This window comes from Lampris incognitus, chromosome 1, assembly GCF_029633865.1.
Source record: "Lampris incognitus isolate fLamInc1 chromosome 1, fLamInc1.hap2, whole genome shotgun sequence".
Lineage (NCBI taxonomy): Eukaryota > Metazoa > Chordata > Actinopteri > Lampriformes > Lampridae > Lampris > Lampris incognitus.
Window position 1 is genome coordinate 106,101,746 of NC_079211.1, and position 24,650 is coordinate 106,126,395.

At 45.2% G+C, this 24,650-nt stretch overlaps 1 protein-coding gene across 1 annotated transcript in view; it reads right to left on the reverse strand.

The window, feature by feature from the left end:
* Positions 1-5,136: 5,136 nt before the first annotated feature.
* The window catches only part of si:dkey-178e17.1 (tricarboxylate transport protein B, mitochondrial), a 29,069-nt gene continuing 9,555 nt past the window's right edge, over positions 5,137-24,650 (reverse strand). The window contains exons 3-9 of the mRNA XM_056281867.1: positions 18,819-18,918; positions 11,104-11,242; positions 10,198-10,282; positions 9,062-9,166; positions 8,048-8,163; positions 7,863-7,936; positions 5,137-6,954 (exon numbers count right to left, since the gene is read on the reverse strand). Coding sequence (XP_056137842.1) covers positions 6,840-6,954; positions 7,863-7,936; positions 8,048-8,163; positions 9,062-9,166; positions 10,198-10,282; positions 11,104-11,242; positions 18,819-18,918 — 734 coding nt within the window. The 3' untranslated portion in view covers positions 5,137-6,839. The remainder of the gene's footprint in view (positions 6,955-7,862; positions 7,937-8,047; positions 8,164-9,061; positions 9,167-10,197; positions 10,283-11,103; positions 11,243-18,818; positions 18,919-24,650) is intronic.

Consider the following 24,650-nt stretch of genomic DNA (forward strand, 5'->3'; position numbering starts at 1 on the left):
AGTATAAGGTACAAAATACAATACAGTCAACGATAAAATACAACTTCCGAGTGGCAAAAACATCAGAAAAATGCAGTAAAGGTGTCGTGGACAGATATGAATTGCTTAAAGTGGCATGTGAGTAAATATATGAGGGTGTCCGGGTGGCGTGACGGTGTGTTCCGTTGCCCACCATCACTGGTTCGAATCCCCGTGTTACCTCCGGCTTGGTCGGGCGTCCCTACAGACCAGCTTATTATTCCAGCTGGGTATCTGATGACTGATAGGGCACATGTGTTGATGGTTTGGATCGTATTCTTCCCATTGAGATGGCTCATCAGGACCTGCCTCACCCCCTGGAGGTATTTGGCTGTTGCTGACCTCCTTACTGCCTCCTCCTGATTTCCATTTGCCTGTGGATTACCCAGGTACTTGTAACTGTCCTGCATGTCTGTTATCCTGCCTTCTCGTAATTCACAACAACCCCTTCAGTGCTCACCACCTTTCCTTTTTGCCACCATTGGACCACACTTGTCCAGTCCAAATGACATCCGGATGTTGTCACTGTAGATCCTGGTGAGGTGGATCAGAGAGTCAGTGTCTCGCTCATTCCTGGCATACAGATTGATGTCATCCATGTATAGGAGCCGGCTGATGGTAACTCCACTTCTGAACCTATAGCCATATCCACTCTTTGTGATGATCTGACTAAGGGGGTTCAGGCCTATGCAGAACAGCATCACCTTGGTATATGCCACATTTGATGGTTACTGGTGTGATTGTCTTTTGAGTTGGACTCTAGTGTTGTTTTCCACTGCCGCATTTGATGAAGGCTATCAGTGTCTTTGTATTGTGTGCCAAGCACTCCAGTAACCATGTACGGGACATTGAATCGTAGGCTTTCTTGTAGTCAATCCAGGCTGTGCTCAGGTTGATCAGTCTGGTCTTAGAGTCTTGGGTAACAGCTCTGTCAACCAGAAGCTGATGCTATGACCCTCTGGTGTTGGTCCCAATTCCTTTCTGAGTTTCACTCATGTATTTACTCATGTGCCCATTCAGCTTAGCTGCTATGATGCCTGACAGGATCTTCCATGTTGTGGAGAGGCAGGGTATCGGCCGGTAGTTTGAAGGGTGTTGTACCCTTATGGGGATCCTTCATGATCAGTATTGCTCTCCCCTGTGTTAGCCAGTCAGGGTGAGACCCTGATGTTAATAGCTGGTTCATCTGTGTCGCCAGGCGTTCATGGAGTGCCATTAGTTTCTTCAGCCAGTAGGCATGAATCATGTCAGGGCCTGGTGCAGTCCAGCTCTTCATGTTTGAGACTTGTAGTTGGATGTCGGCCACTGTGATGATAACTGGTACTTGTTCTGGGATATTGCTATGGTCTCTCTTAGGCCCACCAGCCACTGGGCACTGGTGTTGTGTGATGCCTCCTTTTCCCATATATCCTCCCAGTATCATTCAGTCTCTTCTCTGGGTGGGTCTGATGTTTTTTCCCTTGTCACTCTGCAGCTGAGAGTACACTTAAGATGGTTCTTTGAGGAACTGGCCATTTACTCTTTCGGCTTCGGCTTCTCTAGTGTATCTCTTAACCCTGGCAATTAGAGCTGTGAGCCTTTGGTTGGCAGTTTCAAGGGCCTCATTTATGGAAAGCTTGCTGTCCTGTCTTTCAACACATCTTTCTGCACCTCTGTTAACTGGCTAACATCTCTCTGTGCTGCTCTGATCTTGGCTTCCAGCCTTCTCTTCCATGGAGGGTACTGTTGGTGACTTGTGTTCTTAATCCTGTACCCAAGCATCTCCAGGATTATGGTTATGGTGGCATATAGAACAAGCTTATTGGTTTCTGTCATGGTGGCAGTTGAGATGTTGCGGGAGGCTGTGTTCACATCCGCATGCAGGCTTTGGGATGGTACTTTGTCACTGAGACGTGGAAGCCGTGACGTGGCTTGACGTGGTCGTGTTGAGCCTAACAGGGTTCGGGTTGAGAATTACAAACTCTAGTATTCAGACATTTCTTTTTTCCCACGTAACGAGTTTTAAGAATGAGTTTCAACTTTTGCTGTGTATCTTGAGCACAAAATGAAAGAAGGCAAACGGAGCCTGACTCTCCTAATTTACTCAGTCAATTTTCCTTATCGGATTATTTGTCGCAATCTGGCAAGACATGCATTTACTACATCCATGCCATTGTAATAGTGTCCATCCATCCATTATTCAAACCGCTTATCCTGCTCTCAGGGTCGCGGGGAGGTGCTGAAGCCTATCCCAGCAGTTATTGGGCGGCGGGGGGTGGGGGGGACGACACCCTGGACAAGCCGCCAGTAATAGTGTGAATATTTATATTATGAATAGTTTAATATTTAGTGGGTGTATATTTCTTGGAGCCAAAACAACATTTTTGCGCTTATTAATTTTTTCCCGTCTATCATTTGTGGTTATTTAGTTTAATGTAGTCGGAACAGCATTCACAACTTCATCTACTGTCCACTAGATGGCGGCTGTACTGTCCGGTACCTCCTGCTAGGCCATCTGCGCGTCTATGTGAGGGACCGGCTCGTAACAAAGTGTTCTTCTTTTTCCACACTCTTCTAAAACAAACGCCTTTTCAGCCTCTGTACAGTTTGGTTTTCATTTCCTATTCGTTTCATAAACAGTGGAGTTCTTCCACGTTTTCGTTACGTCATGTTGTCGTTACTATGGCGACTACCTACCTGAAAGCCGTGTTTTGACAGAACGTGTTGTGAAACACAGAGTGCAACGTCTTGGGACTCAAAGGGATACCAGAATTGACACCTTAAGGTTTTCCATGCAACCCGGCACTGGTGTCTATTGCACAAGCATTGTCATAAAGCAGCCATTCTCAGCCAGTGGGCTGTAATTTGCAAAGCTAATTATTTTAATATCTAAATGTACTCAAGAATTCACATAAATAAAAAAATGTGAAATTAAAATGCATAATTTCAATGACCAGCTACGACTGAACCACGCCAGTCACGCCACCATCATCAGGTCGAGACAGACGTGTTTTGCCACTGGTAGCTAGATAAAGCTCCCTCGGGTGCAGCGACACAAGACGGGTCGGTTTTTGAAACTAAAAAGCGATATGGGAGACAACACTGTGCCAGTAAAAGCCTCAAAGCATGTGATGAAGGAAGAAATATGACCCTGAATACAGTACATTTTGATTCATAACGGCAGGCAGTAAATTTGAGGGCTTCAAGAAAAAAACGGGCAAAAAAGGCCAAAACTAATTAAATGCATAAATAATTTAAATGCTTAAATAATTAATAAATATATAATTATATTTTAAAAAATGCTTAAATAAACGATTTAATTTGTTATATAATTACAACATTATAAATAAATAATTTAATAAAGTGGTAAATAAATAAAGCAGTAAATAAAACAGTAAATTAATTAATAAAGCAGTAGATTCAAATTCAACCACCAGTCTCAGGGCAGAGTCCAGAGCTGACAGTGGCATAACGCATACTGACAGCCCCGTTGATTTTTTTTCTCCTTTTTTTGTTATTTTGTTTCTCATCCATTTTGGGAGGTGGTCCTTGGACATTTTTTAACAATCAGAAGTGGGCCTTAAAATTACAAACGGTTGAGAACTCCTGTTAGAAAATCCACATAGTACCGCATGCATGCACAGCACAGGACATACACCGATTGCAGTTTGTGTTAACAGTGACATGTTTGTTTGGAAGTGGGGAGCACAGGGCATTTCGTTTGGCCACCCAGAGAGAAAGCAACGGCAACATAAAAATATAGCCACAAGCACTGACTCCAGGGTTCAAACCAACACAGACTGTTAGGAGATGAAAACTTCAACAGCTTAATTGAAAATACCCACCAAGTTTGGCGATGTGTAAGGCAAACTGTCATTGATGTAGGGCCAAATTTGCGCCAGGCCCATGCATGAGTTTAGAACTGGTGGTGCCCCCTATTGACTGGTTTCAAAATAGTTTACACACGTGATTCAACATTGTTATAAAACATATCCTGCAAGTTTTGCAACAATTAGACACTTTTGACTTACAGGCTGATTCGTTATGCCACGCCCATTTTGCATTTGTAGCGCCCCCTATTGATTGATTTGAATGAAACGTTCAGGGTATATTTCGGGTACTTACGTGGATATCCTGCAGGTTCTGTGATGATTGGCCCAACAGTTGTTGACTTTGGCGTATTTATGCGCTGAGCCACGCCCCTTTTGAAGTTTAGTGGTTAATATCTTGAAAGCTAAATAAGATATCAGCAAGATTTATACAACTTTAGACAAGCTTGGTCCAATAATTAGCCACAGCAAATTTGGTATCAAGGGGGCCAACGGTTTAGGAGATGTGAAAAAAATTATTTTTATAACATTCAAAATGCGGAAAATCTAGTCGGGCGGACTTCAGTGGATTTGAGGCACATTTGTAGTGAGGACAGATGATGGATGGATGGATCCTGTGGAGTCGAAACAAAATTCTCAACTACATTCTACTAATTCTTACTAAAGCTGTTAAAACAGCTTTGGTATTTCTCTAAATAACACCCACTCGTCCTACTGCTAGGGGTTAATACCTGAGGAGATCAAGAAGAAAGATTCTCACTTGCTCCTAATAATAAGGGTAGCAATAAACAAATTACAAGACATTGGTTAAACGAACTTGACTCCAGATGGAAGGATCTTGTAAATGAAATGGAATGGAAATATATAACCACGAGAATTAGAAATCAAGTTCATATCTTTGTAGGAAGAGGGAGGAAATGGGTGAGGTATACAACACATAATATCTCTAATGACCCCCGTTAGATGTGATAAGATAATATTATTACCCATGTTTATACATGGGTAATTTGCAATATTGGGCTATACAAATAAAATTGACTTGACTATATACAGGAATGTGTGTGGTACCCGGTCGCTGTTCCAATGTTGTAATGACGTATCCTCTGACTTAAATTTATTCAACTGTATCCTGTGACCTGATATTTTATTTACTACTTTTTTCACTTTTTATGTTTCTTTTTTATGCTCTGTAACTCCTGTATTGTTTTATAATGTCTTATACCTTCTTAAAATGCAAAAAAAGGAAAGAAAAAGATATATGGATGTCTGTACCATGTTTTGTGTAATTCAGACTTAGGAGTTATGACTTTTGAAAGTTAATCTTTAATCATAGCGCCCCCATCAGGCCGATTGGGGTCATTTCTTGGGTAGCACTTGCACACAACTTCCAATCAATGGCCAAAAAAAAAAAAAAAAATCACATGTCCGTACCATTTATCATCTCACAGGAATTTGCGCAAACATTTCTGAAGAAAAACCATAAACCAACCCCTAACAGTGACACACTTCACCACCAGGGGGAACGACCCTCCATTACTCTACAACGATCTTCACAGCAGGATGTGTACCAGGGCTCGTCACACCCCCATGGTGGTGGCACAGAACACACACAACACAGAACAACTGGTTGTTATAAAAACACATCACAATTGGACCTCAGTTAAAATCGATGGTAAACATTCAAGCAAGCGTTAACAATCACCAAAGAACAGGATGGCATAGGCACGTGAGCGAAGCAGTTACACAACACAGCTTCTCTGTGATTACAAACAATCTCACAGAAAAACACAAAGTAAAACAAGACGAACGTGGGCTTTAAACAGGCTGACGAGAAAAGCTTCAGGAATGTATGTAATGTATGTGGAATGGAGAGCCATGCAGCTTGCAAGCTGACCTCGACATGGGAAGCTGCGCCACAGCCAGGTGTTGTGTGTTATAACACACGGCTGTGTCATGACACGGCGGGCTAATGAGCCAGCGGCGACAAGGTGACGTGGGCTGGAATAGTAGCACTGACGTGACAAAGTGGACTGTACGGCGGAGTTGCTGCGGCATTACTTAACAATCACAGCCAACGATACAGGAAGTTGGGGTTTTTTTTCCCCCTTAAAATGTTCAAGAAAACACTTTAGCACCCAAACCTCATTAAGATATGTAACGCTGAACAGCAAACGGTCTCCGATATAAATATTCAACATTCAACAAATAAATAATTAATAAAGTATCCCCCCCACCCCAAAGTGATCTGAATCATATATAATACTATTTTCTCTCCCATCATTAACATCATTGGCCCGTCCTCACAACACCCCCGCTCTGCACAACTGACTGGTAGAATTGGTTTGGCACCTGGCACAGAAATAATACCCATCTTCAAAACATATACTTTACAATATAACTACAATGTTGGTAGTAAACTAAATTGGAATCTGAATTATATAAAAATAATTGGCATATCATAAAAACAAGTCATCTTTGTTAAAGGCTTAGTGTTAGTTATGGAGGTTCCTGCAGACGATGTCGGTGTGAACTGGCTCTTCGCTCTTCCATAAGCCACATGAGGCACGAACACAAATAGAACGAGAGCAGCGCTAACTCAGGACAACACACCTGCACGCTTGGAATTAACGTCACAACAGCTGCGAATGAGTAAACATACAAATAAAATCTGGTTTCATAACCCTGACCCGGTGGGGGAACGTTATCTCAGGTGCGTTAGTGCCGAGTATCGGCTAACTTGTGCACGCAGCACATCTCTGGCAGGGACAACACTAATACAGACACACTACGCTCACTATGTTTAGGTTGCATTCGTTTCTGCAGGCTCTCTGTGTGGGTTCTCTGACTACCCGGTTAGCATACAAAGTTGTGTGAGGACACTGATCTAAGTTCAGTTTTGTGTTTCACCACCTCGTGGCTTAAGGTTACGTTATAACGACAAGGTGCGCCGAGCTTGGATCTGTGCCCGCGGGCCGGGCAGGAAACGGCGGCCCTCCTTTTGGCAGTTCTGTCTCAGTCCGTCTTCCACACAGCATTCAAGATCTTCACCACCTCCTCGTAGATGATGAAGACTATGGCCACATCCAGACACACACGACCAAGCCGAGGAACAGTCCCCTTATAAAACCTGAAGCGAGATGGGGAGGCACAGGCATACAGACAGACAGGCATACAGACAGAGACCGTCAAACATGCAGGCAGGCAGACAGACAACATGCAGACAGACAGGCAGACAGACAGACAGACATGCAGGCAGACAGATAGACAGACAGACAGGCAGCCAGGCAGACATGAAGACAGATAAAGACAGAAGAGTAAGATGAGTTTTAATATTTTGGATAAAAAAAGGTAGAGACCAGAGTCATGTTTTTCTATGTCTATCCATGTCTGAGACAACAGTGGGATAGGCCTACCCGGTCCAGAAAGTAAAAACCTTAACCATGTCTTTACTCCACCCATGTACTAAACCATCAGATTGCACTGACTAGTTTCCCAAATCAGCTGGTTTAATACATGGATGGAGTAAAGACACGGTTAGGGTTTTTACTTTCTGGACCGGGTTTTTACACCTCTGGGCCTAGTCTATATAGAGGAATAATGACTCTGCTTTCAAAGGTTGGGTTACAAATGTTAATTGATCATTTTAGTCACTAGGCAGGCTATTGGGGAAGAGCTGGCCTGATATAGCAGGCAACAAGAGAAAAGCATTACTAATTCTTCACTTGGCTATAACTGAGATTTAATTTTCAGTGTCTACTTGTTCTTTCAGTTGACCAAGAATTAAAATATGGCTGAACTTATCCCAAGGAGAAAAAAAAACTTAACACGAAGGCTGAACCCAAACTTTTTTTTATTGACATTCGTTTGATTAATGACATTTACTACAATGCTTTTCGGCCACAGTTCAAATTATGAACTCTATTCTGAACTGTTGAGTTCAGAGTTTTAAGCAAAACGTTAAGACAAAGCCAGAATCCAGTATTGCTAAGATAAATAGATAGATAGACAGATAGATAGATAGAGATGTGTACTCACGCAGATAAACCCTCGTGTTTTAGGATTTTAACAGCACAGTCGACTGTTCCTTTATATTTATGTGCCTCCAGACCCTTAAAAAACAGAGATAATGTTATTTTGATAAGTGGGCAAAGTAAGATAAGCTAACTGTTCATCAATTGCTTTAAGCCACTTATCAGGTTATGTTATGTTATGTTCTGTACCTGCATCCTGGTCTTAATGACATCCAGGGGCGTGTTCCCAAACACACTGGCCGCTCCGGCTACCGCTCCAAACAGCCCGGTCACCAAAGGATTAATGGCCTTGTCGGGGTTATCGCCTGATGGGTGAGGCACAACACCAGAGTAAACCGGAGTCACAGGGCTAGATGCTCAACCAGTTCCCCACAAGATCAATCCTGGTCATGAAGAACTAAACAGGTTGGTTAGCATCTGAAACCCACTCTTTCACCATCCATGAGGTAGCGTGAATTGAACAGAAATTTTCAAAACCACCACAAGAGGGAGCCCCAGTCACAAGGCCCGGCAGCCTGAATAATAATAATAATTGCAAACCTAGGTGTGTGTGCAACTTCTCCAGCAAAAGACTGGCTTTTACCCTAGACATTATTTTCATGGCTGCCCTCAACATTTGTACATTCAAAGACGTCTCTAACTGACAAAATATTCCATTAAGTGTTATTGACGCCTGTTCACTTTTTTGTGTGTGAATTTTTTGCATTCTGTTAGTCTAAGAGAAACATGTGAAAATAGGTTGACCTTATGTTCAATTTCTCCTTAGAAATCTTGCCATAATTACAAAAATTCTTTCCTATGACCATATGTAAGCGGGTATGGCCTGGTAGAAACTGTCAGCTGCTCTGGAATGAGAGGGTTGAGGCGCGAATGGGTCTTAAGCAGCACTCGGTACTATTCTTTAAAGAACCAGGTTGGTGCCACTACATTTGTGTGACTGGAGCTGAACTTCCAAGATGTGTAATCCTTCTGACAGAAGGCACCGCCACTTACTGGGAAGCTCTCTAGGACATGCAGACACACTGGATGCTGCACTTACAACAAATTCATAAGACTTTCAGTAAGCAATCAAACCTGGCAATGTTAGCCAATTTCATCCTCTTTTCCTTGTCTGTAACTCATTGCTGATTTTTGTTCAAGTGTGGCTAAAAACAGATAAAACACACAAGCACTCATACATTTAAATACACAAAACACAGCTACCTTTGTACCAGTTTCTGAGAGAGGTCATGACATAGAAACGGATCGCCTGGTTGGAGCCTTGTTTGAGGACGGTGGCAGTGAGGCCCTGGTACGTCCCCCTCAAACCTGCTCGTGCAGGAAAAAGCAGAGCCAAAGGGGTTATTAGTACACGTCACCATGTATAGTATAACTTAAATTAAAGGAATAGTTCCGATTTTTTTAAGTCCATCCCTATTTCATACTCACTACTCATGTAGCACATAGGTTTTATTTTAGGTCATCCATCCATCATTTCTATATGCTGGACACGCAGCTTCAGCTTGCCATCTAGAGCTTAATACAGTAATGGGGGGGGGGGGGCAAATCCACAATCCTTGTTCAGTGCAACAACAAAAAAAACACAGTTCACCCAGAGCCAACATGATGCCACAACAATCTATCATAGTGAATTCTAACAGTCATTATATAAATTTACATCAGATTTTACTGCAAAATTCACTCGGTGTTTGCTTTGCTGTGCCATGGCAGACTGACTCCTGTCAGAAATGGCTTGTAGGTTAGTTGCAGGGAGTCACACAGTAGGAAACTACTGTAACATACCACAAAAAAATGTTTAACATTTTTAAAATGACCACTTGAATTTTACATGACAGGCTGCTGTAGCACCATGTTAGCTTAGGCTGAACAGGGATTGTGGATTTGTCCATCATTAACTGCATTAAACTGTAGATAGAAAGCTGGAGCTGCATGTCCACAGTATGAAGAAAATTCTAGATTACAGTGAAAATGAAATTAAGTATAAAATAGGGATAGACTTGCATATACCAAGTCCAGTTGCACTCGATTCAATTCCTTTGGATAACCATGACCTGGATGAATGAGAACATTCACAGACAGGGATAGACTTGAAAAAATTAGAACTAGCCCTTTAACAGCATAATTTCAACTGCAGTACCCTATGTGAACAGTAGATGTCAGAAAAACTCTAGAACTCAATATGTTCAGGCCCTTCCTGACGTGAGCTCAACAGTTGACGCAAATTTGACGCCTGAGGACAAGTCGAGCCTCAGCCAAGCCATCAACGTTAACACAAATATTGGCTGCAAAAAATAACATTATATACATACAGCCCAATATTTAACTTTCCCATGCTTTACCTTGCGTCCGTACGATCTCTCGGACTCCATGGAAGAAGCCCCTGTACTTGGGGTTGGCTGACGTCTGGTCATGGATAAACTTAACCTTGGGAGATAGAACAGGATGATCATTAACTTCGAAACCGAGTGAGGGCGGCTTTATCTTTGCAACAAATGACAGCGCAGTCATACTTATGATAACAGCTCTTGTTTTTGGTCTGACCGTGCCAAGGTTCACCTACTACAAAGACAGTCAAAACGGTCAACGACCGTACCATCTCGCCCGGCAAATCATTTCAAGCAACGATCCTGTATGATTGACAGCCAATCTTCCAGACTCGGCAGAATACTTTAGGCCTGTTTAAATATTCCCTTTAAACTTGGTAATCAGTTCACCCTTTAATGTAATTTAACATGGTGGTCTGAAATATGTGCTCTAGAGTCAAGTCAGAGTTCATTTAAAATGCATTTCCACACCGAGACGTCCCGACGCACTTTGCAACAAAAACAGCATTAATACGAGAATAAACGCACTTTACAGTAAGAACGTAAATGAAAGGAAAAACTGATTATCATCAAGCATACATTATTGCTTTCCTGTATGTAGTTTTTCTTACATTCATTTATTTTCTTAAAAGATATTTCAACTTCTGGCTACTGCATCGGGATCCTAGAGCAAAAGATTTCGGCTCATTTCTTTTGTTTGGATAATTATGAAAGACGAGAAGCATTTCAGAGAGGGTGGATTTGATGCGGCACATTATTTCAGTAAAGCAACCATATGGTGTTTGTGTATTAAATATGCTAATTGCACACACATTGCCAAGGGATGTATTGATGTGCCTTGCGAGCTAATACTGGAGTGCATGACGGTAAAAGGGAACTGAACAGAACATCTGACTGCAGACCCGGTTGGTAGTACACTACCTTGATGGTTTCCATGGGGCACACCACCACGATAGCCTCCATCACCCCAGCTCCCAGCCCACACAGCAGGCCTTTGGTGCTGTCCAGCCGGCCTGTCTCGTCCCTCACAGAGTTACTGAGAAGCTCAAACACACCAAACCTGAGAGGAAGAACACAGCCAGCCGGGTATTACTGCATCAGATTCATGGTTTGGGCTGTTCACATCCACTGTGGAAGATTTATCATTCAAATCATTAACTCGTTTTTTTATAGCAATGTTAATTCTTTAATTGAATTGTCTCCCCATATGCATATGAACTACAATAAATGATTTCTGTATGTGCATATGAATTATAATAAATGACTGACAGCTGGGATAGGCTCCAGCATACCCGCAACCCTGAGAGCAGGATAAGCGGTTTGGATAATGAATGAATGAATGAATGGATTTATGTGACTGAAAACTTGAACCTACTCAACATCCAGAATTGCCAAAAGTATATTGATGAGACAAGCTCATTTCTGTCAATAAGAGTGTAGTTGATTCTTTGGTCCTTTAAACAAATCAAGAAGAGACAGAAAGCTGGCCAGACAGAATTGTAAGATGGTGACAGATGATGAAATTAAATCTCAGGAGCCACCACATTTCAGAGACCACGTTAACTCTGTGGACAACCACATCAAGTTCACCAGGGAGGATGTGAAAAATGGCAGGTCAGCCTTCTTACACTGTGAAATGTCAATTGGTGATGGGGGACATTTGATTGTTGATGTTTACTGTAAACCAACACATACTGATCAGTACTCAAGGTTTGATTCTCATCATCCGCTGAAGCACAAACTAGGAGTCATCAGAATGCTGTACCACCGAGCTGACAACGTCCCCACCGACACAGCGGCCGGGGAAGAAGGGGAGAAATCCCACATTAAACAGACCCTGGCTAAGTGTGGTTATCCTTACTGGGTGTTTGTCAAAGCCAGGAAGACGCCCAAACAGTGCACCAGCCGATCCAAGAGAGGAGATGGACCAACAGCTGTCTAAGCGTAAACCAGTGGCGATTCTGTATGTGGTGGGGGTGTCAGAACAGTTGAGACACGTATTTTCCAAACCCCGCATCTCAGTTGCTTTCAAACCCCAAAACACGCTGCGAAAGAAACTGGTCCACCCCAAGGATCAGGTCCCCCGGCACAAACAGAGCAATATAGTGTTCACAGGAGAGCTAACACGTCAGGACAGTCTTTCAAGGATGAGGATGTTGCACATCCCCCCCCTTTTTTCCCCATTTTCCCCCTTTTTCTCCCCAGTTGTATCTAGCCAATTGCCCCACTCTTCTTTTTTTTTTTTGAGCATCCCGGTCGCTGCTCCACCTCAAATACCCTGACCGACCAGAGGAGGCACTAGTGCAGTGACCAGGATAAATACCTGCATCCGACTTCCCACCCACAGACACGGCCAATTGTGTCTGTAGGAACGCCCAACCAAGCCAGAGGTAACACGGGGATTCGACCTGGCGGTACCGTGTTAGTAGGCAACAGAATAGACTGCTACGCTACCCGGACGCCCAGATGTTGCACATCCTTGATAGGGGGGAACGATGGTTTGAACGCGGAGTCAAAGAGGCCATCTATGTGAAGAGGGAACAACCATCCCTGAACCGGGGGGGGGGGGGGGCTAAGAGTACATCTGTCACCATCTTACAATGCTGTGATTACAACTATTCCCCAACCCCCTGTGAACAGTACACATGACCACTGTAACACTAGTTAATGGTCACGGCAATTTGCATATGAAACCGGTCGTTGGTTGGGGTCATTATGCCACTGTATTGTTTGTAAGGGTGGGGACACCTGCAGTCAGTTGAGACTGAAGAGGTCACTTAGAGGATGATGATGACACATTGTGTCCAGATGAACTAACTCAACTCTCTTTGAAGGGCGACTACTAGACATGATTATACAACTGACACGTTTGGAAAAGTCCCATCTACCAACGGCACGTCCACGTGTGACGGCATGAGGAGCGTCGAGTGAGAACGGAACAGAATCAGCAGGAAGGAAGGGCACCGAGTGCGCCGCACCGCCGGATTCCTCCGCATCAGCCGCCGCACGCGTATGAAGGGGCTTCGTCATTAGGGGAAGTGGAAGGAGACGCACGGAAACCCCGCGGGGCGAGACACGGTCTGGGAGAAACAAACTGCCGGAAAGTGCGGAAAAAACTGCAAGGCTTTCTTTATTATGGCTCAGTAACAAAATGAGTGCCCAGCAACAGTTGCCATGGAAGCCGGGGAGGGGGGGTGAGCATGACTGTAATCAGTTAAAAGATGTCCTGGTGGGTCCTCGGCAAGAAGGGCTATTTATAGAAGACTCAATTGTGGTGATGGCAGGGCACGATACACCTAACAACCCCTTAAGAGAGGAGAGGAGAAGAGAAAACAGGAGGAAGAGGAAGGTCAATTAAGACTGATGAATGGCTTTTTTTTTTTTTTTGTGAGAGCAGTTGTGTCTCATCTGCCGTCTTAATGTTTCTGACAGCATGCAAGTCTTAACGAATGGGTTTTATCCCGTTTTTCCTGCAAAAACGTTTTTTTTTCTAGCTCGGTCTTTTTCTCTGGTACAAACTCATTGTTATTATTATTATTATTATTATTATTGGTACTTAGGAAACCACCTCGCTCCCTCCCAAATTCACAAGTGCTTTATTGGCATGACAAATAGGGACTTGCATTGCCAAAGCAGTCATTACAAACACAACAAGAGCTCAGAACATACACCCAACATGTACATATACATGGACAGATCCAAGAGCTCAGAACATACACCCAACATGTACATATACATGAACAGATCCAAGAGCTCAGAACATACACCCAACATGTACATATACATGGACAGATCCAAGAACTCAGAACATACACCCAACATGTACATATACATGGACAGATCCAAGAGCTCAGAACATACACCCAACATGTACTTATACATGGACAGATACAAGAACTCAGAACACAGACAGGTGCAGTATTAAACACCAGTTTTGTAATTAGTTACCAGTAATACTTATTTGTTATTTAATCATTGTTATTATTATTAATTTCATTTTATTTAAAGCAGTAGGACAGTTAGGACGACTGTATCTGCATGCGTGCATGTGCATTTTTGAGTCTCTGTGGGCTCGAGTGTGTGAGTGTGTGTGTGTGTGTGTGTGTGTGTGTGTGTGGTCTTGGGCTTCTTTGTGTAAAAAGTATGAAATATGTGTGTGAATGTGTGTATCTTTCAGTGTACCTCAGATGGTAGCAAGTGAGAACATATTGTGCAGCTATAGTACAGCTCTCTAGGTGTCCGGGTAGCATAGCGATCTATTGCGCTGCCTACCAATATGGGGATCGCCGGTTTGAATCCCCCTGTTACCTCTGGCTTGGTCGGCGTCCCTACAGACACAACTGGCTGTGTCTGCGGGTGGGAAGCCGGATGTGGCAAGTGTCCTGGTCGCTGCACTAGCACCTCCTCTGGTCGGTTGGGGCGCCTGTTCAGGGGGGAGGGGCAACTGGGAAGAATAGCGTGATCCTCCCATGCGCTACGCCTCCTGGTGAAACTCCTCACTGTCAGGTGAAAAGAAGCAGCTGGCGACTCCACATGTATCAGCGGAGGCATGTGGTAGTCTGCAGCCCTCCCCGGATCAGCAGAGGGGGGTGGAGCAGCGACCGGGACGGCTTGGAAGAGTGGAGTAATTGGACGAGTACAACTGGGCAGAAAGGGGGGGGGCCCAAAAAAAAAGAAGGCTATATAGTACAGCTCTGTCTTCACCCAATAAGTAGGGTAGTTTACTGTGGTTTGATAGAGCATTGGATTTGGTGTTCTCTCTCTCTCTCTCTCTCTCTCTCTCTCTCTCTCTCTCTCTCTCTCTCTCTCTCTCTCTCTCTCTCTCTCTCTCTCTCGTTTGAATGGCAGTTTCATTACAATTAACTGCCTACCATTGCCAAACATACGTGAGCGTGAATAAAAACTACATCCACCCGTCTCTGCTACCCCATAACCCCCTCACTGCAAAACCGTTAAGTCAATACCAAGTCTGGCCAAAACGTTTATAATGACCCGTTTAGAAAAAAGAAAAATTAGCCCCACAAATTTCTATTCTGCCCAAATAACTGGAGCGCTTTCCCATAACTTGGTTGCACCGATGGGAAGTGACAGCACGTTTAACCACCAACCCTGCAAGAAGAAACAAATACCGCTCTCGACAACCTCCCGGCCAGACAAAAATGGGCTGCTGCGAGGGCCTGCTGTCGCCAGTTCAATTCTCCAATTTTTCTGTCTAACGACCTAACGAGCAGTCTCAACTTTATGGCTTAAAATACGACCCATCCGTGCTCGGGCCAACAGCCACAGAGTGGGGATGAGTCACTCCTGGAGGAGGAGGAGGAGGAGGAACAACGCCCCATACGCCATTAGAGGCACTCTTTCTACAAGGTCGGTCCCCGTGATGGGCGGGTGGGGAGAGGGAGAGGAAAGAGAGATGAAGGAGGTGTGGTGGAGGGATGGGCAAGGGGGAGAAAGGTCAGCGGCTCCCTAATACGTCAAGCCTCCGCCAGACTGAATGGCGCACTACAGGGCAGAGGCAATCAGTTTATGGGATACAGGAAGAGAGAGAGAGAGAGAGAGAGAGAGAGAGAGAGAGAGAGAGAGAGAGAGAGAGAGAGAGAGAGAGAGAGCACCACTGTGGGGAGATGGATGAGAGAGGAAGGGATGGATGATAAAACAGGGCGGGGAAGAAAGATGGAGGCAACGGGAAAAGGACAGATTGGAAATGGTGATAAAAAAGATAAGAGCGGGGCGTCCGGGTAGCCTAGGGGTCTAGTCGTTGCCAGCCAACACGGGGATTGCTGGTTCGAATCCCCGTGTTACCTCCGGCTTGGTCAGGCATCCCTACGGACACAATTGGCCATGTCTGCGGGTGGGAAGCCGGATGTGGGTGTGTGTCCTGGTCGGTGCACTAGCGCTTCCTCTGGACGGTCGGGGAGTCTGATACTTGTGGAGTTGCCAGCTGCTTCTTTTCACCTGACAGTGAGAAGTTTCACCAGGGGGACGTAGCGCGTGGGAGGATCACGCTATTCTCCACAGTTCCCCCTCCCCCCCTGAACAGGCGGTCCGACCAATCAGAGGAGGCGCTACTTCAGCGACCAGGACACATACCCACATCCGGCTTCCCACCCGCAGACACGGCCAATTGCGTCTGCAGAGACACCCGACCAAGCTGGAAGTAGCACGGGGATTCGATCCGGCGATCCCCGTGCTGGTAGGCAACGGACACGGCTCAGTGTTTTCGGTTTTTACCGATTTTCACAGAAAAATACCCAGATTTTTAAACTTACTTTCACCCAGATTTTATGTTTCCACGGATCCGAAAGTTGTTCTTGTTCGTGTGAGGTTATGTAACAGCGTCCTCTTGTGGCGAAATTCGGCATGCTGGATGGCTTTGAAAAATAAAAACCGAAAATGCTGAGCCTTGGCAACGGAACAGACCGCCACAGTACCCGGACACCCTGCCCTCATCTTTCCATCTCTCCACCACTTTCCTGTTCCATTTTTATATACTTCTCATCTGATTTTACTGTAGAGCAACAATATAAACCGGCAATTCAAACACGCCGTCCTTTGTGTGGCTACTAGAAGTCAGCAGGAGACAGATGACGGGACCTAGTCCCAAGACCTGCCCGTGTGTCTTCGGCGATACCCTGCCGTGGGATGACGCACAAACAGAAAAAAAGCCGTTTTAGTTCCCCCGCTGCAAAGAGTAATAAGGGCTGACTCACACACACACACACACACACACACACACACACACGCACACACACATCGTCCCCTTTGAATCCCTATTGCGACCCCTCTTGAGGTTGAGTGGCAGCTTTGCTCCGCCTGAATGGACCCGTCTCTTCGCTCTGCAGACAGCCTCTACCCTCTAGCATAAGACACACATACGCACACACAAACACATTCACAAATGTACAAAAACGCACACACACAAGAAGAGAGGAATACCAAAGGCAATCGTGCTACGTGTGCGGTGTGTGTCCATAAATGTATGCGTGCATATGTGCATGTGCAACTATGCGTGCATGTCTGGATAAATGTCACCGCTGTGAAAAAAATAACACAATTTCAACAGAAACGGACTGTGGCATTTATGCCTTGCATTGTGGGTAATGGATTGAAATAATTGGACTGTGTGTAGTGGTTCCAGGTAGACGTTTCCAACTGCATATCAATTGAACTGGGCCAGGATGGCTCACTTCATTTCATCTTGGTGCTTTAAATGTTGTGCAAAGCTGCACGGTGTCTATATGAACTCATACACAAAGTTGTATTTATTATTTATTTATATTCATGTGTGCAATATGTATTATGTATGTACGTCATTTGTGTGTGTGTGTGTGTGTTCTCGTATATATTTGTGAGGACCAGTTTGTGGTGCCCCCCCCCCTTCTCCCCACTTGTATCCGGCCAATTACCCCACCCTTCCGAGCTGTCCCGGTCGCTGCTCCACCCCCTCTGCTGATCCGGGGAGGGCTGCAGACTACCACACGCCTCCTCCGATACATGTGGAGTCGCCAGCCGCTTCTTTTCACCTGACAGTGAGGAGTTTCACCAGGGGGTTGTAGCGCGTGGGAGGACCATGCTATTCCCCCCAGTCCCCCCCAACAGGCATCCAGACCGACCAGAGGAGGCGTTAGTGCAGCAACCAGGACACATACCCACATCCGGCTTCCCACCCGCAGACACGGCAAATTGTGTCTGTAGGGACACCCGACTAAGCCAGAGGTAACACGGGGATTCTAACCGGCGATCCCCATGTTGGTAGGCAATGGAGTTGACCACCACGCCACCTGGACGCCACCACTTTGTGTTTTTAATCGTAAGAGTGAGGATATTTTTGCAACGTGGGGACATTCTGGATAGTTTCCACTTCTGCAAGGGTTTATTTCAGGGTTAGGAACTAGGCTGAGGGTTAGGGGTTAGACTCAGGACTAGGGTAATGTCAGGGTTAGGGGTTAGAATCAGGACTAGGCTAATGTCAGGGTTAGGGGTTAGACTCAGGACTAGGCTAATGTCAGGGTTAGGGGTTAGAACCAGGACTAGGCTAATGTCAGGGTTAGGGGTTAGAATCAGGACTAGGCTAATGTCAGGGTTAGGGAATGAAAGTAGTCAAAGAAGGTCCTCACAAGTGTAAAAATACATGTGCGCGCGCACACACACACACACACGCGTCTGTCATTTCCGCAGTAAAACCAGTTGGGAGAGAATTAAGTCAACAAAGTGGAATACATATAGAGTTCAAACCCAAGTTTCTGATACACACCCTCCTATGGGTTTGAGTTTCACAGGGTCTACAAGCAGTGTTTCTCCTGGCGGCCATTTGCAGATTTGCATCATAAGCCAACACCACAACAGCCGGGTTCACTGTTTAGTTTCCCCCGTCTGGTTAATGGTGTATTAATTAGTGAAATTATTCGGTGTGAGGGTTTCCTATGGAAACGCACATACAGATGGCCCTCTTGGGCAAATGACCGACTTCCAGTGGTCTACTAACAACTGGTTTAACCACGTCCAAACATTGACGGGATCTCGAACGACTCTTCCTTCTTTACATAAATGTAAACGACGGCAAGTGTCTGAATGTGTGTGTTTGTGCATACACTTGTCACTTTTCTACATTTAAGGTGTTTATAATGGGAACCTACCTGACTGCTGATTTGGGTATGGATCCATAAACAAGAGAGCTGAGGCCTCTGTAGAGTCCTCTGATACCATGACTCTGCACAGTCTGTTTCACACAGTCACCTAGAGAACACACACACACATTATACATCTTATAAATGACAAAACATTACAACAAATTGGAAAAAAAACAGACTGACAAACAGTAAGTGTTGCCAAGGATCAATATCCTGATCGTGTATTTCCCAAATATTTCTTTCATGACCGTGAGTACACAACACAGCACAGTGGGACCACAGCAGACTCAAACCCATACAACCAGAGCAGCAAATATAGCGACGATCTTCCGCTTACTTCAGATTCCTCGGGGTATTATCCGTATGATCCATCATCTGCTAGGTATACAGACAGACGACCAAATTGGAACAGCAACAGCTGTCTTGAGTCCTCATTAGGAGGTTCTCCAATTCTCAAAGCCCCAGCCAAGAGTAATGGATTCTGTTTGTGTGTGACAGTGTGTGTGTGTGTGTGTGTGTGAGAGAGAGATATTGTATACATTGGTCTGTTCTAAGACATGTAAACAACTGTGGTGACAGTCTGCCAGAATCACTAATGTAACTGGGGATGATGGGTAATTAGATAATGAGCTCCGGAGAGACATATAAGACAAGAGAGAAAGGACAGATAAAAGACATAACACGTGTACAAACAGGACAGAAAAAAACATTACACGTGTATCTGCAGTACGTAACAGAAAACAAACACACACACACACACACACACACACACACACACACACACACACACACACACACACACACACACACACACACACTCCTGGATCACCACCTTGCCATGGTGGAGAAGCTTGCATGTACCAAGGATCCCAAGAGCTGTGCCATCTGGAGCTTGGCTCCTGGTAGGGTCACCCAAGGCGGATAGGTCAAGCAGGAGGCTCCAAATGAAGCGTGAGCTAACAAAGACCTCAACGGCAAACCTGCCGAAGATGTTTACAGGTCACAACGGCAGTGAAGGCAGATGAAGGTTGCAACAGAGGGTGGTTCTCAATTGTCTTGGTTCTCCAAGCCATTGGACTCTGGCCACCCCCTGCCAATGACCGTGTGGCGGCTGCCGGTGCATCAGCCTCTCCGCGGAAAACGCTGTCACACACAGGTATCCCCCTAGGAGTCATATTGGACCCCGAGAGACCGCTGATGACGATGATGACACATACACACACACACACACACACACACACACACATACACATACACACAATCATCGGTGTTCACTCAGGGTCGAGTATGACTGTCCTCTTTGGACTTTAGGTGGGCGTAGAGACCGATCCTGGAGCTGGATAGTTTGGGGCAATGTGGGTAAGGGTGTGACGGAGTGGTTGAGGATGTGGTTTGGGTATTTCTGGTAACACCCTCCTTTCTGAGTCTGTGCTTGTTTTTTCAGCAGCATGATGGAGGACATGATTGAAGTGCGCAGCACCCTCATGGACAGCCGGTCTCCAGGTCTCCCTGTTTTTTGCTGCTTATTCCCAGATGTTAAGGTCGATGCCAAACCTTTTAATGTGGGCCTTGATATTATCTGTGTATCACTTCTTTTGTCCTCCTGGGGCACAGTGTCCTGTCACTTGCTGAGAGTAAAGGACTTGTTTCAGGTGGCGAGAGTCAGACATGCATGCGGAGGACATGGCCAGTCCATCTTAGCTGATGTTGTGTGATGGTGGCAGTTATAGTAGGCATGTTGGCCTCCTCGAGGATGCTGCAGTTGGCACCCTTATCCTCCCAGCTGATCTTCAGGATGTTCCTGAGGCACCACTGTTGGTATGCTTCAAGTGCCTTCAGGTGCCTGGCATATGTGGTCGACGTTTCTGACCCATACAGTCGGGTGGGTAGTGTTGTAGAAAAAAAAACATATTGTCTTTGCAAGGTCTCTGGTGAGAATCGAAATAGACAAATGAGGCAGAGTTGTCTTTCTGAATTTAATTCTTGCAAGAGGGAGCAACGTCATAACAGAGTGCTATGCAGTCTGTCAGAGAAGCTCAAAGAGGGATACTCCCACAGCCATGTTTATACACAGAAAACAAGAAAGGGAGAAAGGGAAACAGAATGTCTCATGGTTACACCTTAGGTAGAGAGCCAGTCCAGACCAGTTCTTCGTTTGCGTTTGGATATAGGTCGTGGCCCAAAGTGGTTTCTAATAGCAGAAGTTCAACAAAAGTGCAAGTCTAAATTTTGCCATTATAGAGGCACTACCACTTTGTACACCAGATTTTTTGTTCTGGCCTGAAGGTCGTTGTTTTAAAAACAGCGGAGTCGCTGCTCATCTTTCGGTGCAGGTTGAAAACTCACCTCTTCAAGAACTACTACCCTGTTACTTGCTCTTAGCACTTATTGTATTCACTCATTTAAAAAATCTCTTTCTTGCACTTTTACTTTAGCACTGGTTTTGCTTAGATGCTTGTTTAGAGAGAAAATGCACTTATGACTTCTGATGACTAGTAGATCTCCTGATTTCCTACGTTAAATGCACTTATTGTAAGTCGCTTTGGATAAAAGCGTCGGCTAAATGGATGTAATGTAATGTAAAAACTCATTTTATTCAATCTTGAGAAGGTTCTGCTGGCACAACTGAGACGATGGTGTATTTTGATATCAATGTTGGCTTTGGAGGTGAGAAGGCTACCAAGACATGGGAATCGTTCCACGTTTTTGAGTCTGGTGTTGTCTGCAGAGATGGATGGGGCAGAGAAGGCATATTTCTGTTGGATGGGGTTTGGTAGAGGATATGGGTCTTTTGTATGTTAATGGTCAGGCCAAACTGCTTGCATGCCTTTGCAAAAGCATCCAGTAGGCTCTACAGTTCCTCTTCTGCAAGGGACACTAAGGTGTTGTCATCAGCATACTGCAGCTCTATGATGGATGGGTTGGTGGTTTTACCTTTAGCTCTGGATCTGTTAATATTCAGAAGATTCCCATCAGTCCTGTACATGATTTTGACTCCCTGAGGCAGATTGGGTCTCGTGAGGTGGAGGATGGTGGCAATAAAGACAGAGAACAGGGTCGGGGCAATGACACAGCCTTGTTTAACTCCTGTGTGGGGGGCCTTGAAGGAATCTGTCTCGTCTCCATAACTGCCGAGTACTCTAGCTGACAGTCATGTAGTAGTGAAAGTACTATGATATAGTTGTCACGGTAGCCTATTTTTGACAGAACTAGCAAAAGGGGCTGGCAGTTTATGGAATCGAAAATCTTGGTTACGTCTATAAAGGCCATGTACAACGGTTAATTGTGTTCTTGTGCTTTTTCTTGGAGATGGTGAGCAGTAAAAATCATGTCCATGGTGCCTCTGTTAGGATGAAAATTTCCTCTGATATTGGAAGGAGTCTGTTGGCTTAGACCCTAGCCAGAGCTTTCCCTGTAGTAGAAAGCAGGGAAATGCCATGGTAGTTTCTGCACTCAGCTTTGTTCCCTTTCTTAAAGATAGAGACAATGAGTGCATCCCTAAGTTGTGCAGGGATGTCCTCTTTTTCCTATATTTTAAGTAGCAGGGGATGGATATGTCTGAGGAGTGTAGGTCCACCTGCCCTCAGTACTTCTGCCGGTACTCCATCAGGAAAAGCAGCCTTGTTGATTTTCATCTTCCTGATTGCATCCTAGACTTCTCTTAGATTAGGTGGTACTGCCATATCCTCCTTTTTGCATTGTTGAAGGAGATGTTGAAGAACATCCATCTCAGGGCCACAGTCCCAGTTTAAATGGTCCTGGTAGGGCTCTTTCCACTTCTTGATTCTGATTCTTTGATTGATTCATCTGTAAGCAGTAATGTGCCCATCTTTGGACTGAAGGGGGTTTAGACAGCGGTGCCTGGGACTGTCATATTGCTTTAGTACAGGGGTGGCTAACGATATGCCATGGAGAGCCGTGTATATGCAGGTTTTCATTCCAACCCGACTCCACACCAGGTGATTTCCCTGATACATTGTTCCTCTTTGGTTGAAGGGTTGCTAATTAGTGAAATCACCTGGTGTGGAGTCTGGCTGGAATGAAAACCTGTATACACATTTCTCTCCGTGGCACATGGTTAGCCACCACAGCTTTAGTAGCATCCAAGAAGCCTCTGGTATCCCCAGAGTCTGGAAGGTGCTGGATCTCAAGGGCCTTCTTTGTCCACCACTGGTTCTTCAATTCCCTGACATGGCTTTGCATGGCTGACGTTGCTCTTGCATGGGCAGCTCCTTTATCTTGGCAGTTGATATGATTCTGCCAGATGGTAGACGATAAAGGCTTGCCTCTTGATGCTGATTAACCATTGGATTTCCAGGTCATTCTCATTAAACCAATCTTGGTGATTCCTCATCTTATGCCATTGAGTGGTTTTATAGGTGCCAGTTATTGCAGTCCTGAGCATATCCCAGTGGCTTTCAATATCATCTGTTATACTGCTTGGGCATTGATGTACTGAGAATGGCCTGGAACTGTTGACGAGAGGTGGTATCAGTCAGTCGTTGGAGGCTGAGCTTCGGGCAGCTCTGCTTTTTCTGCAACCTTCTTTTCTGGTGAAGATGGATGACAGGGTGGAGCGGATAAGGCAGTGGCTAGTCCAGTAGTCATCTGCACTGATCATCACTGGTGTTAAGTACATCTTGTCGGTCTCTTTGATGAATGATAATGAAGTCAATGAGGTGCCAAACGTTAAAACAAGGGTGCCTCCAGGTTGTTTCAAATGTGTTCTTCTGGTGGAAGAGTGTGTTGGCGATGGCTAGGATGTGTTCTGAGGATGTTGTTAACAACAGAATGCCACTGGAGTTTGTGTTTCCAACTCCTTTCTTGCCAATTATGCCTCTCCACAAGTTGTAATTTCATCCCACTCGGGCATTGAAATCTCCAAGCAGGATTAGCTTATCCTCCTTAGGGATTTTGGTGACAGCATTGTCCAAGTTGGCATAGAAGGTCTCCTTTACTTCATCTTGTTAATCAAGTGTTGGAGCATATGCACTGATTACAGTGACGCTTTGGTTATTGACAAGCACCAGTCGTATTGTCATCAGGCATTCATTGATGCCAAGAGGGAGCTCAGCAAGGTGGCAAATGAGGCTGGTTTTGTGGCAAAGCCAACACCGTGGCTCTTCAGCTCATCAGCTGCTTTTCTTTTCCAGAAGAAAGTGTAACCACCCTTCTCCTCTTTCAGCTCCCCTTGGTTGGCCAGTCGGGTTTCAGAAAGTGCGGCAATATCGATCCAGAATCTCCTCAAATCTCGGGCGATGATGGCAGTATACCGTTCAGGTCGATTGTTAGATGGATTGTCCATGAGGGTTCGTATGTTCCAGGCTCCAAAATACATAAGTTTCTGTTTCTGACCACATGGTGGTGATCCCCCTCTGGATGCGGTGGTCCAGACAGGAGGTATGAGGCAGACTATGTTTAGAGCACCTTTACTAGCCCCCTCCCAAACTGGGGTGAGCAGAGCAGATCCTAAATAGGGCCGCTTAGTCATGGGTACAGCAGCTGAGAAGCCCCTCTGCCTCAGTCCCAGGGCTTAGCGACTGATCACATACCCACAGCTTGTGTGCCAGGTTGTGGCTAGGGGCTGCCAGACATCACTGTCCTGCCCCCTCACCTTTTCCTGATCACCAGAGGGCTTTGACCTAGGATGTTTCTGGGTTGATTCCCTTGCGGAAGGATGCTTGTGTGTGACAGCTTTTTACATGGAGAGGCTGATGTGCCTGCAGCCACCACACGGTCCATGGCAGGGGGTGGCCAGAGTCCAATGGCATGGAGAACAAAGACGATTTAGGACCACCCTCTGTTGCAGCCTTCATCCGCCTTCACTGCCATTGTGAT